General features: G+C 39.4%; 1 protein-coding gene across 1 annotated transcript; it reads right to left on the bottom strand.

Moving 5' to 3' along the window:
* Window positions 1-609: 609 nt before the first annotated feature.
* On the bottom strand, window positions 610-16,854 carry PTCHD3 (patched domain containing 3). The gene is made up of 4 exons (XM_045812864.1): window positions 15,679-16,854; window positions 14,617-14,738; window positions 4,765-4,910; window positions 610-2,114 (listed from the first exon to the last, which is right to left on the bottom strand). The coding sequence occupies exons 1-4, from the start codon at window positions 16,852-16,854 to the stop codon at window positions 610-612; spliced, it is 2,949 nt and encodes a 982-aa protein (XP_045668820.1).
* Between the last annotated feature and the right edge of the window lie 10 nt (window positions 16,855-16,864).

The following is a 16,864-nucleotide window of genomic DNA, read 5'->3' as shown; positions in this document are numbered from 1 at the left end:
TAAAATTAAAACTATGAGCTTTGAGAAGAAAACATAGATGCATTTTTTTTTATAATCTTGGACTAGGCAAGGACTTCTTAGAGAGGACACAGAAAACACTGGCCATTAAAAAAAATGATAAATTGGATTTCAAAACTTTAAAGAATTTCAGTTTATCAAAATACACCATTAAGAAAAGCATACAAAGCCCCAGACAGGGAGAATAAATAATCAGTTGTACTTTTACATAATAATGATATAGGAAGTACAATGAAAATAATATTCCATTTATATTATAATATATAAAATACTTGAATTCCAGGCATAAACTCTAACAATGAAACAAAAGAAAAAATAATTGGAAAGTCATACCTTATGCTTGATTGTACAGACTATAATAAAGATGACAACACTTCCTAATTTAGTTAAGATATTTTAATGGAAGACTAATTAATTTTTCTCAGGATATTTTAAATGACATTTTTAAATGGGATTTCCAAGCCAAGGAAACATACCTCTGTTTTTAGTTTATTAACTATTTCTAATAGTGCATTTTTATCAGATTGGATTGTGGCAATCAGGAATTCTATAATTGGTCTTTGATTTGTTAGTGGATATTCAAACAAACCTTCAAAAAAAGGTCAAGAATACTGGAATAAAAATTAGGCCATGAGCAGCCCCAAATACCATAACAAGAAACATAATCTTAAAAAATGTCCTGAAGATGTATGCTTTAGCTGCAGATAAAACACACACCCCTATTACTGTTGAAAGTGCACTTTGTAACACTGGGTAGCCTAGCAGATACAATGCCTCAATTATTTTTTGGTTTACTGAGGGCTTAGAACTGGAAACAAATGCATAAGAAATGTGTGCAGAAAAATCAAAAGAAAACCCTATACAAATGACAAGATTAATCATGGATATGGAATCAAGATTGACATTCCAGAATGCCATGAAACCCGTTACTCCCACAATCACAGAAGCAATAGCAAAGGTTACCCACAAAGAACATAGTGGATGAGGAATTAACAATAAGGAAACAATGAACATAGCAGTTGATGCAACAATGACATTTCGAACAGTGTTTTCTAATATTGCGGTATACTGATCAAAATATATGAATGCCTGGTTATACACCATTAGGGGAATTTCGCACTTTTCGGCTCTGCTTCGTAACTGGGATAACATCATCTTCTTATTGGTGGAAGAAGAAACACCCATGGTCTGAATGAAGCCCCGGGAAGCAATGATTTCATGTGATGATGAGATATTAATATCATACACAAAAAGTGGAAAATGTGTTAAAAAATTGGGCAAACCGTTCATAAAAGTGTCCTTATCGTTTACATCTTGTCTGCTGTTTTCCATATATTGCACATACTCTCGTAACCAAAACTCTGTAAGATTTTTATCTACATAGTCACTGTTTTCCAAATCTGCCAGACATATTTCCAGTTTTCGCCTAGCATCTTTATCCCAGTAGTCGAGAGTTTCGGTAACAATAACCATAACCCTGGGACCATAATCTGAGAAATATTCTTCTTCTACATTAAAATACGGTGTGATGTAGGAATCGTCACTTGCCAAATTTCGAAGGTCTAGACCTTCCTGCACTTGGAAACACCCATAGATACTACTTATGATGTACAGAATGTATATAAGCACCACAAAAAACTTGGACTCGGTGCTGGTGAGAAAAGGGCCAAAATAGTCTCGAAAGAACAAATTCATTGGATGGACATCAGTTTCTTGTTCGTCCGGGAGAGAATCACACGGGAGACAGCAGGACCTCTTTAATGAGGAACATTTTTGGTTAGGAGTTTCTGGCTTTTTCAACCAGCGCAGACAGACTACTTCTCTTTTACCGTCCAGGGCCATAAATGCTCCAAAACAGGTGATGTTATAAAAATAACAAAAGAGCAGGGTTGTTCCTGTATAGATGCAAAAGTATTGTACGGACCTGAAAGAGGTCATAATCCCCGTATAGAAGGCCAGGACGTTGGTGATGGTGGTAATGGTAATCGACACGGCCACTTTGGAATAGACACTGGACAGCCGCTGCTTGATGTTATCCATGAGGCTGGTCTTCTGCCAGGCAGAAATCATTATGAACATATCATCAACCCCAACACCTGTTAAAAAAAAAAAGGAAACAATCTTCAAACATGTGAATATCCATTACAAATTAAACACATAAACTCAAACCATCTTCTTTGTCCATCTCTTAGGGTTTTATTGATCTCGCCCAATCTGTGCTTTGATACTACTTTCTCTGTGGCTTTCTCTGGTGGCCTCTGAATCTGCAACCGTGTTCACCCCTTCCTCTGTAATGACTCTGGGCTTCGTACGTACTCCCATTATTTGTACGTAGCACGGGCTACTCTGCTCCCAGTCTTCATGTAGGCTGGTTTGATGATGAGTCAGCACACCTGTTGTGGGTGTTAGTCAAAGCAGGATCAGCAGTGTGTCTTGATTCCACTGGACTACCTGAGAGGCCGTTCTCCCGCATACCCGTTGTACGCAAACGCACAGACACATCAACATTCTGATGCTTAAAAGCTAAGCTGGACTCATCTGTTCTACAATCAGCATCTAACTATCAGTGTGGTATGATTTGAGGGGCACCACAGAGTTCACACACACACACACACACACCTCGTTTTCCTCCCAGCCTGTTTTTGCTACCCACAATGTTATCATTTACACCTACTTTCCCAGGTTACGGCATTGTTATCAAAATGCAAGGACTCTTGAGATCAGACATACGCCCAAAGTAAATCTTAAGAATCTCTTTTACATACGAATGCCTCCTAGGTAATTCTATTCTACAGGGATGTTTCATGACTGGTTTGGAATACAGAGGACAGAAGAACATTTGAGGTCTTTGAAATCACCACTGAAAACTTGGAAAGGAGGACTAGAAAGAAGAAAGGGGATTAAGAAGGACAGCATGGCATGTTGCGGATCGATTTCACCTCCCTCAAGCTTTCTACTAAAGTCGACGCTACTTCCGCTCATGTATATTGACACAAACTCAATAAAATAAACGAGTAAATCTATAAAGTGGAGGAAAATGCTGATCTTCGTTTCAATTTGGGGGGATCGTCTCCACGGGAGGGTACTAGGAATTGCAACTTGGCCTCTGATCAGATGTTCTATGGGTCTGATCAAGAAGGCAGAAGGTTCTAAATCAACATAAGTCCACACAGCCTGTCACAAATTGCATCCTGACATCCCACGGCTAGCGGCTTTGAGGATTTCAGTTGTACTCAGTTGGACAGAAGGGAAGAATCAGTACTAAGGACCAAGAATGAACTCACTGACATTTATTAGGTATTTTAAAACTAATTTTATTATTTATAGAACCTTATTCAGAAATTGTCCTCGCACATTTCTCGCTTGAGTTGCTTCAGTCACGCACACACATACACACACACACACAGAGCCATTCACATTTCCGTGAATACACAAACCATACAATACTGGTTTCCATTCAATCAATTATATACACCTTAACCATAGTGATTAACGGCTGTGGGGGATAGTAGGTGGCTACGTATGGCTGTGTACGTGGAAGTGATGTCCTGACATCGAGCATACAGCTCATCCATTGTCTCCCCTAGGAAACCAAATACTACTTCTTCCAAGCTCCTTCCTTTCTCAAATACAAACACCTTTGTTTTCTCATGCTTGTTATAAAATAAATTCTGATAGTACAGGAAAATACAGAGAAAAAATTTAAACAACTGTAATTCCACCCTTCATTTTGACATATATCCGTCCAGAATTTGCTCCATACAAATACGCACGTACGACTGTCTCTATTTCGAACACCCTGTTTCATAACCAGCATTTTTCATCTCACCTTATATAGCCACCTCTAAGGACTGAATAGGATTCAAATTTTTAATATGCAATGTTTGAGGTGCCCAATCTCATGTCGATATGGGATTAGATGGTTTTCAAAACCTTCCTGTTCAAAATAATGCCCAAATGAGCATACTTGTTCTACTTTTTGAGCACTTGTCTAATTATTAGGTCAAATTCCTAGAAGTGGAATCGGTAAGCCAAAGGCATTCCCTGTTTAATTTTTGAGTCTTTTTTTTTTTTAAAGATTTTATTTATTTATTCGACAGAGATAGAGACAGCCAGCGAGAGAGGGAACACAAGCAGGGGGAGTGGGAGAGGAAGAAGCAGGCTCATAGCGGAGGAGCCTGATGTGGGTCTCGATCCCATAACGCTGGGATCACGCCCTGAAGGCAGACGCTTAACCGCTGTGCCACCCAGGCGCCCCTAATTTTTGAGTCTTTTGATTTGTTGCAAAATTGGACTAAAAGAAGGGTGTACCAGTTTATAATTTTCCCCCAGCAGGCTGAGTGTTCATTTCCATACAACCTTCCTCCAATCTTGCTGATATTTATTAATCTGATAAGGAACAAGGTGTCTCACTTTTGGTTTAATTTGCATCCCTTGGTTAATTGAAAGGTCAAATTATATTTTTTCTTCTATTTCCAGCGATTCATATTTTGGATTTTTGGGTGTGTGTGTGTGTGAACCACCTGTTCATGTCCCTTGTCTGTGTTTTTCCATTTGGGTTTCTAGATTTTTCTACCTCTAAAGACACATAATTCAATTTGATTTTCTTTTTTCCTGTCACCTCATTTTGGAACTATAGAATCACCTAAATATAATTATTTTGCTTAATGTAACCTAAATTCCTTCCCTCATCTACCCTGCACCCCCACATATACAATGCGTAGCCTCGTGTTTTGTTTTACTCACCTAGAATAAGAAACGGTGAATTTGCAACTATGATCACAAATGGCACCCCAATGTACAACATCAGACCAAAGCCGCTCACCACTGCCAAGGCAGCAGAAATCACTCCAAAGGCTGCAGCCCACATTTTGTTGCGTACACAGTCACACCTGTAAATTTGGAGGGGAAAAATCATGGGTTTTGTGGTGGTGCTTCTGTACTGAAATTCCATCAGTTTATAACATTCTCGGCTTGGGACACCTGTTCAGAAAGCTCTTGGGCAATAATTCCCACACCTGTCTACTGGAGACGTTTAATTCCCAGGCACTATCCTAGACCAAGTGGGAAAAAGGACAGAGGGAACAGAAAAGTTATCTGTGCTTTTACCAAACTTCCTGGGTGATTCTTCTGCAGCTCAGCAAGCACTACTCTACTGATTGGTAGTTGAGAACCACAAAGATATACTAAAACACTTCCGACGGTTAATTCCACTCTGCTCTTCAAAGTGCTCAAGTGGAATACAACAGCAAAGGGAGGGCAAGCTGTAGCAGAGAAAGTACCCATGTCCAGTGCTCTTTTCACCCAACCCTTGACTCCAGCTAGCCACAGAGGCAATCCTAAATAGCTCCTGTATTTCAGAGCCAGTTCAATAAGTATTGTGGTTAGCAAAATGTAGAAAGACTCCTCCTAAAACGTTGTCAAGATTCTCATCTACTGCTGAAGTGGGCTCTAGAAAAGTTGCTAGTAACTGCAAAAGAATTGGAAATGTAGTCCATTTTGAATAACACAGCCTGTGCCTGTTTCCCAGAAATGGGAATATATAGACAGCATTTTAAAGTATGGATTCAGTACTTCACCTACCCAACAACCACAACATTACATTTTTTTAAAAGATTGATTATTTATTTATTTATTTATTTATTTATTTATTTATTTATTTGTCAGAGAGAGAGAGAGAGAGCATGCGAGAGCAAACAAGCAGGCTCCCAGCTGACCAGGAAGCCCAATGTGGGGCTCGATCCCAGGACCCTGGGATCATGACCTGAGCTGAGGGCAGACACTTAACCAACTGAGCCACCCAGGCACCCCCCACACTACATTTTAAAATACTGACAACAATCTCTGGTTTTATATTTCACTTGCTTGTTAACCGTTTCAAAACAAATGACTGATACTCATCTCCAGATATTTTTAGAAGGAGAGAGAAACTAAGTTTGGGTTGAAAACTGGGAGTCAACTATGGAAATGGAAGCACCGATTCTAATACAGCAAGAACATGACTAAAGACCTCTTACTGTTGTAACAGTAAAATAGCTAACCTTTCTTATTATGAAAATACATTTCTACACCATGGTTGTATTTCACTTTTTTCCAACCCACCAGCGCTAGGAGTTAAATTCAGGGCCCCATATCAACCACACATGCAAAATTCTAGAGCAAAAGTAAGTTGCTTTGTTAGAATAAAATTTGATTATCATAGATACCTTCTTAAAACAATACTGGTTTATAGCAGTTTAAAATAAGAAAGTAACAAAGATGAACTTTGAAATCAGAAAGATTAAGGAGGATAATAATTACATATGACACATTTATTTCCATTCCCTCTTTCAAGTTTCCGGATTCTTTGGTGTGAATTTTTCAGAGGATTGGGGAGTATGACTATACTTTGACTAGTTGCTGAGTTGACTTTCTCTCGATGACCTTTATTTTAGTGTTCAATAGACAATGGAAGAAAAAATTTGGAAGTGGAACACCGTAGGAGTTCGGTGAATACACTTGCAGATATTCCAGTCCCCTAGAAGGATTTTGTTTTAAGCAGTTTATCAGAATGACCTAGGAGAGTCTTAGAACTTTAGATTTCCTGGAACCTAGCTACACAGATCCTGATTCAGTAGGTTTGTAGTGAAGAAGCAGAATCGATATGTCTAAAACTTTCCTCATATGATTCCAGTGCTCAGGCCGATTTGGGCATCGCTGGCAGCAAAATGGCCAATCTTCTGAATTTTTTATTCACTTAGCAGAGAAGGGCTAAATTAGAAATTATTGCACTTATAAAACAATCTATATTTTTCATGAGAGACCCACATCTTCCTTGAAAGGCAAAGACGTCTCCCATGAGTAAACAATAATTTACAGTGTATTTGAGAAGGGAAAGATTTTCCAGATTGTCTCAGAAACTAATCTAATATTTGGGGTAAGTTTTGTCATTTCCAAAATGTGAGACAATTCTGAAATAGTCTAGAAGCTCAATATATCACTACTTGCTGTAGAATAAGGTTCAAATTAGAGCATAAACTTGAAAAAGTCTTACTATTGTTCATATGACTTTGCTATAAGACAATAAATACAGAACCCTAAAATGAGTTCAAATGAGGGTTCTGTGTGAGGCAAATGCATGTACACAAGGAATAACCTTCATATGTAAGGATATGAGACAAACAGGATGGGCAATGTGTTAAGGACCGTCTAGGAGGCCTCGCCCAGAACAGAGATAAGCGATTCTCAGTGATAACGTAGCAGTAGGAGTGGGAGATGTCTAAGGAACTTAGAAACACTCTTAACAGGGGAACTGGTTTTATTTTTGAGCCCGGAGAAGGCATGAATTGAACCACCATGCCAGCATCTGTACCTTAAGAATTTTCCTGCCCCCTCTTCTTGGGCATGCTCCAAGCCAGGAGCCAGCTTAGCAAGACGGGAAGTAGGAAGAGAAGTGATGGAAGAGGGCTGGTGAGTCCCTTTTTACTCCATTAAGGACTACCCTACACAGCATGCTCTGGCTTGGGGTGCTGAGGGGCACCTGAGCTTTGGATCTAGTTACCAGTTTTGTTTATTACATGGACATGGACATTTTAATTCTGACTGGCGGATTTTGTCTTACCTAAGAATGACCCCAAAAGTCACAGGGCCTGCCTGCGTTTTCATGGGGCAGAGGAAGAACTTGCTCTACCTACAAAACTTAAAGGGAATAAAGGGAGACAAAAAGAAAGTTGCTTTATGTTTATGCCTCATGAGTCCTATGTGCTCGGTATGTTGGCTACACACATATCAAGTCTTCAAAGACAAACAGAAATCATTTTCTAACTGCCTTCGGTACAAGAGTCTCTGTATTACTGTCCATAATCATTTGTAAAGATAAGAACTGATATAAACTTGTATCTTCAGAACCAACTATCTAGTAGAAAGGTTTTGCCAAACCAGTTGTTGGTACCTTGTAGATTCTATGCTAGTTTAACTTTTTTTTTTTTTACTCTATTGCCTTTAACAAGATTGAATTTTGTCTTTTTCCCTCCCCATTTTTCCTCCCTCACTTGCTCCCTCCCTCCCTCCTGCCTACTCTTCCTCCTTAGTATTTTGGTTTGTTTGTTTTCTAGGGGATGTGGTCTGTCTTTCCAGAATAACAAAGTTGTGAGGTAGTTTACTGACTCTAGAGAGGTACCCACTGTGGTTCACTCCCTCTACTACTGGGCCTTCATTTTTCTCTACGTTAAAATCTAGAGAGTTGAATTCTATCATTTGTTCCCAAACCAACCTACACATGAGAATCAACTAGAGATGTTTTTGAAATACAGATGTTCGAGCTGAGCCCCCAGAGACTTGATTCAATAGGGCCGGGCCTCCGAACATGTGGGTTTAGAGTTCTCTCTGTGACTCTGCTGTGAGAGTCACTGGAATGATATAATCTGTGGGGTTCTTTCTACACCTAAATTCTTTTGTTTACTGATATTTTTCATATTTGAGCTTTCTGATCACAAGAGCCCCAATTAACCCTAATGCCTAGATAATAATTTTTAAGTGCTTAACAAGGTAAACCCCACATTAGAACAATAAAGATACCTAAGTCAATTAAATTAAAATTAAATTAGAGATTAATTTTTTAATATAATTAAAAGTACTAGTTCAAACTTATAATAGAAATAAGGACTTGCTGTTTAGTTCTATCAGCATATCTGCCTCCAAATGGAATAATTAGTCATAATTGGCACAATATGTAAGGTAAAAAACATATGCCAAATCAAACAAGACTGACCACAATTTCCTTTTACCTTTTTTTTTTAAAGATTTTATTATTTTTTTGTCAGAGAGAGAGAGCGAGAGAGAACACAAGCAGGGGGAGTGGCAAGTAGAGGGGGAGGGAGGAGCAGGGTCCCTGCTGAGCAAGGAACCTGATGCAGGACTCAATCCCAGGACCCTGGGATCATGACCTGAGCCAAAGGCAGATGACGTTTAACTGACTGAGCCACCCAGGCGCCCCTGGCCACAATTTCTTTATTTCTTTTTACTATTCTATCTGATTGCACACTATTGCTAATGGGGGGGGAGGGAGTTTTCAACAACAACAACAAAAATTACAAGGTATACAAAGAGAGGAAAGTATGGCTCAAAATATGTACGAAACAAAATAAATCAACAGAAATCATCCTTGAGGAAAGACAGAGATAGGACTTACTAGACAAAGACTATAAACACTGTTCTAAATATGCTGACAGAGCTGAAGGAGAGCACTGACAAGGAAATAAAAAAAAATAATGTTTGAGCAAAATGATAATGTAAATAAAGAGATAGGAAATTTTTAAAGGAACAGAACAGAAATTCTGGAACTGAAAAGTACAGTAACTGAAATGACAAAAAAAAAAAAACAAAACAGTAGAGGTGTTCAACAGCAGATCTAACAGGCAGAAGAATCAGTGAACTTGAAGATAGGACAGTTGAAATCAGGGAGCCTAAGAGGCAGAAAGAAAAAAGGATCAAGAAAAGTGAAAAGATAACCTCAGAGATCTGTGGGATACCAGCCAATAGACCAACATACACATTATGGGAGCTCTGGAAGAGACAGAAAAGGGGGCAGGAAGAATATTTGAAGAAATAATGACTGAAAACTTCTCAATTTTTATAGAAGACATGAAGCTACAAATCCAAGAAGCTTAATGAACACGAAATAGGAAAAACTCAAAAAGACCCAGGCTGAGACACATTATAATCAAACTGTTGAAAGCCAAAGCCAAAGTGAGTCTTGGAAGCAGTGAGAAGAGCAACTCCCCACGTATAAGGGATCCTTAATAAGTATAAAACCTGATTGCTCATCAGAAACCATGGAGGCAAAGGGATAGTGGGATATTTAAAGTGTTAAAAGAAAAAAAAAGCCATCAACTAAAAATTCTGTATCCATCAAAACTGTCCTTCAAAAATGAAGGAGAAATTGGGGCACCTGGGGGGCTCAGTTGGTTAAGCATCTGCCTTTGGCTCAGGTCATGATCCCAGGGTTCTGGGATGGAGTCCCATGTCAGGCTCTCCGCTCAGAGGGGAGACTGCTTCTCCCGCTCCCTGCCGCTCTCCCTGTTTGTGCTTTCTCTCTCCCTCTCCCTCTCTCTTTTAAAGATTTTTAAAATCTTTAAAAAAATGGAGGAGAAATTAAGACACTCCCAGATAAACAAGAGCTGAGGGGGCTTATTACTATTAGACCTGCCGTATATGAAATGGTAAAGGGAATACTTCAGATAGAAATGAAAGAACAATAAAAAGTAATGCTAAGTCATATGAGGAAATATAGGTCTTGGTCAAATATAACATCAAATATAATAGCAAGTATTATTATATTTTTGGCTTATAACCCTACATTTTATTGCCTATAGAATTCAGAACATAAAAATAATTGTAAATCTATGTTATAGGCATACAGTGTATAAAGATGTAATTTGAGACAACAACAACATAAGGGGGGGACAGAGATGCATAGAAGCAGCATATTTGTGTGTGTGTGTTTATGTTTAAGAATTATTTATTTGAGAGAGAGCAAGAGTGTGAGTGGGGGGAAGGGCAGAGGGAGAGAATCTTCAAGCAGACTCCATACTGAGCACAGAGCGTGATGTGGAACTCAGTCTCACCACCCTTGAGATCATGACCTGAGCTAAAACCAAGAGTCAGACACTTAACCAACTGAGCCAACCAGGCACCCCCGTATTTGTGTTTTTGAAGTTAAGTTGGTATCAATTTAATGTAGATTGTTTTAAATTTAGAATTATATGAATCTCCATGGTATTGACAAAGAATTTCTCACAAAATCATTGCCAAAGGAAATGACAAGAGAATCAAACAGGTCATTAGAAAAATAGAAACTAAACATTCAAGAGACATAATGGATGAAATGAGGGAAAAAAGCTATAAGATATACAGAATACAAATAGCAAAATAGCAGAAGTCTTTCCTTATCAGCAGTTATTTTAAATGTAAATGGATTAAACTCTCCAGTCAAAATGTGGAGATTGACAGAATGGATAAAATAACATGATTCAACTATATGGTATCTACAAGAGACTCAGTTTAGATCCAAAGACATAAACAGATTGAAAGTTAAAGAATGGAGAAAGATATTCCATACGAATAGTAACCAAAGGACAGCAGGGGTGGATATACTGATATAAAACAAAATAGACTTTATTTTAAAAATGGTTAAAAGAGACAAAGAAGGACATTATATATTGATAAAAAGGCCAATTCATCAAGAAGATATAAAAACTACAAACATACATGCACCCCCAATAGAGATCCAAAATACATGAAGCAAATATTGACAGACTTGTAGAGAGAAATAGGTAGCTCTACCATAGTAGCTGCAGAATTCAATATACCACTTTCAGTAATGAATAAAACATCCAGGCAGATAATCTATAAGGAAACATAAGAAATGGACAACACTATACATCAGTTAGACCTTACAGAGATATAGAGAACACTCAACCCAACGATAGCAAAACATACATTATTCTCAAGTGCACATGAAACATTCTCTGGAATAGATCATATGTTAGATTACAAAACAAGTCTGAAAATGTAAAAATATTGAAACTACACAAAATATCTTTTCAACCAACAATGGAATGAAGCTTCAAATCAATAATAGAGAGAAAACTGGATAATTTAAAATATATGGAAATTAAACAAACTATTAAATAACTAATGGGCCAAAGAATAAATCACACGGGAAATTAGAAAATACTTAGCAACAAATGAAAACAAATACACAGCATACCATAACTTACTGGATGTAGCAACACCAATGCTCACAGATAAATTTATACTACATTTAAAAAAGAAAAAAAGATCTTAAATCACCTTATGGTACTAGACATCTTGTAGAAATAGAAACAAAACAAAACCCAAAGATAACAGAAGGAAGGAAATGAACAGATTAGAAAAGTAAAATTGATAATAGAAAAACAAAGGAGAACCAACAAAAGTAAAAGTTGGTTATTTAAAAAAATCAACAAGCTGACAAAACTTTATCTAGAGTGACAAAGAAAAAAGAAGATCCAAATAAGTAAATGAAACATGAAAGTGAAGATATTACTACTGATTTTAGAGAAATAGAAAGGATTATAAAAAATACTATAAACAACTTATACCAACAAATTAGATAACCTAGATGAAATGCACAAATTTCTAGAAACACACAAATGACCTAAACTGACTCAAGATGAAATAGAACAACTCAACAGACATGCAACAAGTAAAAAGATTGAATCAGTAATCAAAAACCTCCCAACAAAGAAAAGTCTAAGACCAGATCATTTCACTAGTGAATTTTACTAAACAGGTAAAGAAGAATTAACACCAATCCTTCTCAAAGCCTTCCAAAAGCTTGAAAAGGAAGGAACACTAATACCAATGCAAGACAAAGACTACAAGAAGAAAACTACAGATCAATATCTCTTATGAATATGGATGCAGATATCCTCAATGAAATTCTAGCAAACGCAATTCAATAGCACATTAAAAGTACTATACATCATGACCAAGTGGGATTTATCCCAGGAATGCAAGAGTGGTTCAACATGGGAAAATCAATCACTGTGATATGCCACACTAATAGAACAAAGGATATGATCATGTGAGATGATCACGTGATCATCTCAATAGTTGCAGAACAGGAATTTGACAAGATCCGATACCCATTTATGATAAAAACACTCAAAAACCAAGGAATTGGAATGAACTTCCTCAAAATGATAGGGAAATCATCAATCTCACCTAAAGCAACCTATAGATTCAACACAATCTTTATCACAAAATTCTAATGGCCTTTTTTTAAAGAAATGGAAAAGCCAACCCTCAAATTCATACAGAATTGCAAGGATCCCTGGATACCCAAAATAGTCATGAGAAAGAAGAAAAGAATTGGGAGGACTGAGATTTCCAGATTTCAAAACTCACAACAAAGCTAGAGCAATCAAAACAGTGTGGTACTGGCCTACCAACAGACATCTAGGCTAATGGAACAGAATTGAGAGTCCAGAAATAAGCCCATACATCTACAGCCAATCGATTTTTGATGAGGTTGCCATATCCAATCAACTGGGAAAGAACAGTCTCTTCAACACATGGTACTGGGACAACTGGCTTTCCATATGTGCAAGAATGAAGTTAGACCTCTACTCACACCATATACAAATATGGACTAAAAACTGATCAACAACTCATATATAAGAGCTAAAACCATAAAACTCTTAGAAGGAAACACAGGGCAAATATGCACGACCTTGGACTTTTCAATGGACTCATAGATGTAACACCAACAGCATAAGTAGCAAAAGAAAAATGATAAAAGATAAATCGGATTTCATCAAAATTAAAAGCTCTGGTGCATTAAAGACATTATCAAGGAAGTGGAGACAGTACACGGAGTGGGAAAAAATATTTACAAATCATATGTCTTTTTTTTTTTGAGAAAGAGGGAAAGAGAGAGTGCGCAAGAGCATGAGCAAGAGGGAGGGGCAGAGAGAGAGAGAGAAAGAGAAAATCTTAAGTAGGCTCCACGCCCAGCATGGAGCCTGACTCGGGGCTTGACCTCACAATGCTGAGATCATGACCTGAGCTGAAAACCAAGAGTTGGACGCTCAACCAACTGAGCCACCCAGATGCCCCTACAAATCATATATCTGATAAGGGTTTAATATCCAAAATACACAAAGTACTCACTAACAACAGGACTCAACAACCAAAAGACAAACAACCCAATTAAAAAAATGGGCAAAGGACTTGGCATAGACATCTCCCCAAAGAAGAGAGGCAAATGGCCCACATGCACATGAAAAGATACTTAACATCATTAGTAATTAGGGAAATGTAAATCAAACCACACTTCGCCACTACCCAGATGGCTGTAGTCAATAAAACAAAAGGAACAAGTGTTGGCGAGGATGTGCAGAAATTGGAACCCTTATACATTGCTGGTAGGATACAAAATGGGGTAGCCTCTGTGGCAAGCAGTTTGGCGGTTCTTCATAGAACTACATAGAGAATTCTCATACAACTCACCAATTCAGCTCCTAGGTATATACTGAAAAGAATTGAAAATAGGAGCGCAAACAAGTATTTGTACACCTGTGTTCAAGGCAGCATTATTCACAATAGCCAAAAGGTGGAAACATTCCAAGCGCCCATCAGCAGGTAAGTGGATAAACAGTACTATTATATATGATGAAATATTAGTCAGTCATAAAAAGGAATGAAGCTTTAATACGTGCTACGTCAAGGTTGAACCTTGAAAACATTATGCTAAATGAAATAAGCCAGTCACAAAAGAACAAATGTTGTATGATTCCACTTATATGAAATCTTTAGAACAGGCAAATGCATAGGGATAGAAAGTTGATAAAGGTTAACTGGGACTGGGGTTCGGGGGGGAACCGTGGAGGGTTACTGCCTAATGCTTATACAAATTCTGTTTGGTCGTAATGGGTGCACAACAGTGTGAATGTAATGTCACTGAATTGTACACTGAAAGATGATTGAGATGACATATTTTATATCTTTTATGTGTATTTCACCATACACAAATATTTTTTAAAAAGAGTTGAGCAACCAATGAAACTGTTTTACCTGTAGCATGATGTGATTGCAAATAATATGATTAGAAGGTATGCCAAGTGAAACAAAGGGATCACTGTCATAGAAGTTGCTTCAAATTCCAGTTGTCTGGAAAGTGATGTAAAGTAGACCACCTGCCACAAAAATATACTCAAGTAAATAACTTTTCATTCCAATATTTGCATGTGAGTTATAAACACTATCAAAACACTATAGCTTATTCATTGAAACAACATGTTAGAATTTAGTAAAAGATCAAAATATGTGAACTATGACTTTAAAATAAAGAAGATAACATAGATTTGCTTCTTCCCACAAATTCATGGCATGCTTTCCAAAGTTTCTTGCAAAAACCCAAAGTTTAAAACTCTTGAATATACAAAATCTGAGTTCTATTTAAGACCATGAAATCATTAATAGCCACAGAAAAGTGTCGCTTTTTCTAAATTTTATTAGGCTGTTGTCTTTTACTATTTTAATTACATTGATATTTCAGAAACATCTGGTATTCAAAGGCTTTTTCCAGTAGTGGTCTCACTTGGACCAGGCTTACTCACAAGTATTAGTAGGCTTGCTGGCCCAGCATTTGATAGCTAGCATGTGCCTGGCACTATGCTGTAACTTACTTGGAAAATGCTGAGCCGGTTCTCTTTACCAAAACACCATAGAACTTCTGCTTAAAGGTTTTGTTTTTGTTTTGTTTTCTTTTCAATGAACTCCAAACAAGTTTTAGGGGCTCCCCCAAACAGCAGAGACTAACTAAAAGGAGGAATCGCAAAGTCACTTGACTAGGAAACCTGATGATCAATGTCTGTACGGAACAGACCTACCTTGAAGATGAAGGATTTCTGTTTTCCACCGGAATATTACTAAGGATTTAAGATTTGTGACATCCTTTGATGTGTGAGATTAAGGACGTTGGATTAAGTACCAAATCGGGCAGAGCACTCCCAGCTTCAAGTCAAGGACTCCCATCCAATAATCAGGGAGTGCTCCTGCTATGATCCTTTGAAAAAGCGACCTCCTTCCTCCCACCTTCTCCTGGCCTCCCTATAAAGCCCAGCCACCAGGTACCTGGATCTTCTCCAAGGCCAGACTTTTTTCGATGTTGCTAAATTGGTTCAGGAAATGGATCAACCACCTCTTGCTAAGCTCGTTGACCTCTCCATCCTCCGTCTGCAGGTAGTACAGTAGCCGCATGGCCTTGGCCTTCATGAGTAACTGGGCCATTGCCGTCCTCTTGCCTAGAAAGGTTCCTCCAATGGTGCCGGCCAGGTAGATGGGCTGCCCTGCTTGGCTGAAGATTGGGAAGGTGAGGTTTCTCAGGTCGAGGTTCTTGTTCATCTGCCAGGCAGACAGGAGTGGGTTGGAGGGCACGCAGAGGCCCTGGTTCTTAGCGCACACCTGATTGTAGCGGATCTGGGTTCCGTTTTCCTCGGTCACGTACAGATTCTGTACCGCGTCGTCCAATCGACTAATTTCTTCTAAGATTTCTTGTTCTAGCAGTGAGGCAGTGTTGGAGACCGCCAGAATACAAGCGAAATTGACTTCGGTGCTCTTCCTGGAGATGGAGAAGCGGTAAGAGTCGTTGGCGGTGAAATGTCCCTGCACAAAGCGCCGCTCAGCCTTGGCCGGGCTCCCTATGGGGGTGTACTGCTCCTCGAGGTTTTCTTCCTCATCTTTGGGCAAGTAAATCAAGCCCGTGCCCAGAGCGGCCGTCAGCACCATGGGCGCCAGCAGGAAGATCCAGGGGTGCGAGCCCACCTCCCACCCCAGCCTTCCGAAGGCGCGGGAGAGGGGCGTCTCCAGGCAGTCGGTGTGGCAGCGGGGTCTCTCCGACAACTGATTTTCCGACCGTGCTGCCTGCTGGCTTGAACGCCGGCTCACTGACACCGACTGTGAACCGGACGCCCCAAGGGGCTGCGTGCGCTGCCCTGAAGCCCAGTTAAGCTCGGGTTCCCGTCCTTGACTTGACTCCAAGAGCCGCTCTGACTCCTGCTTGGAGGCGGGGAGCGGCTCTGCCCGCGGGCCTGCCTCCACCCTCGACGGCCTCCCGGAGTCTGGCTCAGGCCCGGCCTCGGGTTCCCGCCCCGCCTCCCGCTCCGGCTCGGGCTCCCGCTCAGGCTCCCGCTCAGCCTCCGGCTCCGGCTGCGGCTGCGGCTCCGGCTTCTCTACTGTGGACTCGGGCTCCCGCTCCGCCTCCGCCTCGGGCCGGGCCTCCGGCGCAACCTTGGAGGGACTGAGGCTCATTTCCGGGAAG

Source organism: Ursus americanus, chromosome 31, assembly GCF_024610735.1.
Source record: "Ursus americanus isolate L20-20 chromosome 31, mUrsAme1.1.p, whole genome shotgun sequence".
NCBI lineage: Eukaryota > Metazoa > Chordata > Mammalia > Carnivora > Ursidae > Ursus > Ursus americanus.
This window is presented reverse-complemented; position numbering and strand designations above follow the sequence as displayed.

What these genes read in the sequence shown, in the direction of transcription:
- PTCHD3 (XM_045812864.1), bottom strand. Translation starts at nt 16,854, where the DNA reads ATGAGCCTCAGTCCCTCCAAGGTTGCGCCGGAGGCCCGGCCCGAGGCG. An exon ending in GCAATCACATCATGCTACAG is followed by an intron (nt 4,911 to 14,616) that starts GTAAAACAGTTT and finishes CCAAATTTACAG; the next exon opens with GTGTGACTGTGTACGCAACA. An exon ending in TTCACCGTTTCTTATTCTAG is followed by an intron (nt 2,115 to 4,764) that starts GTGAGTAAAACA and finishes TTTTTTTAACAG; the next exon opens with GTGTTGGGGTTGATGATATG.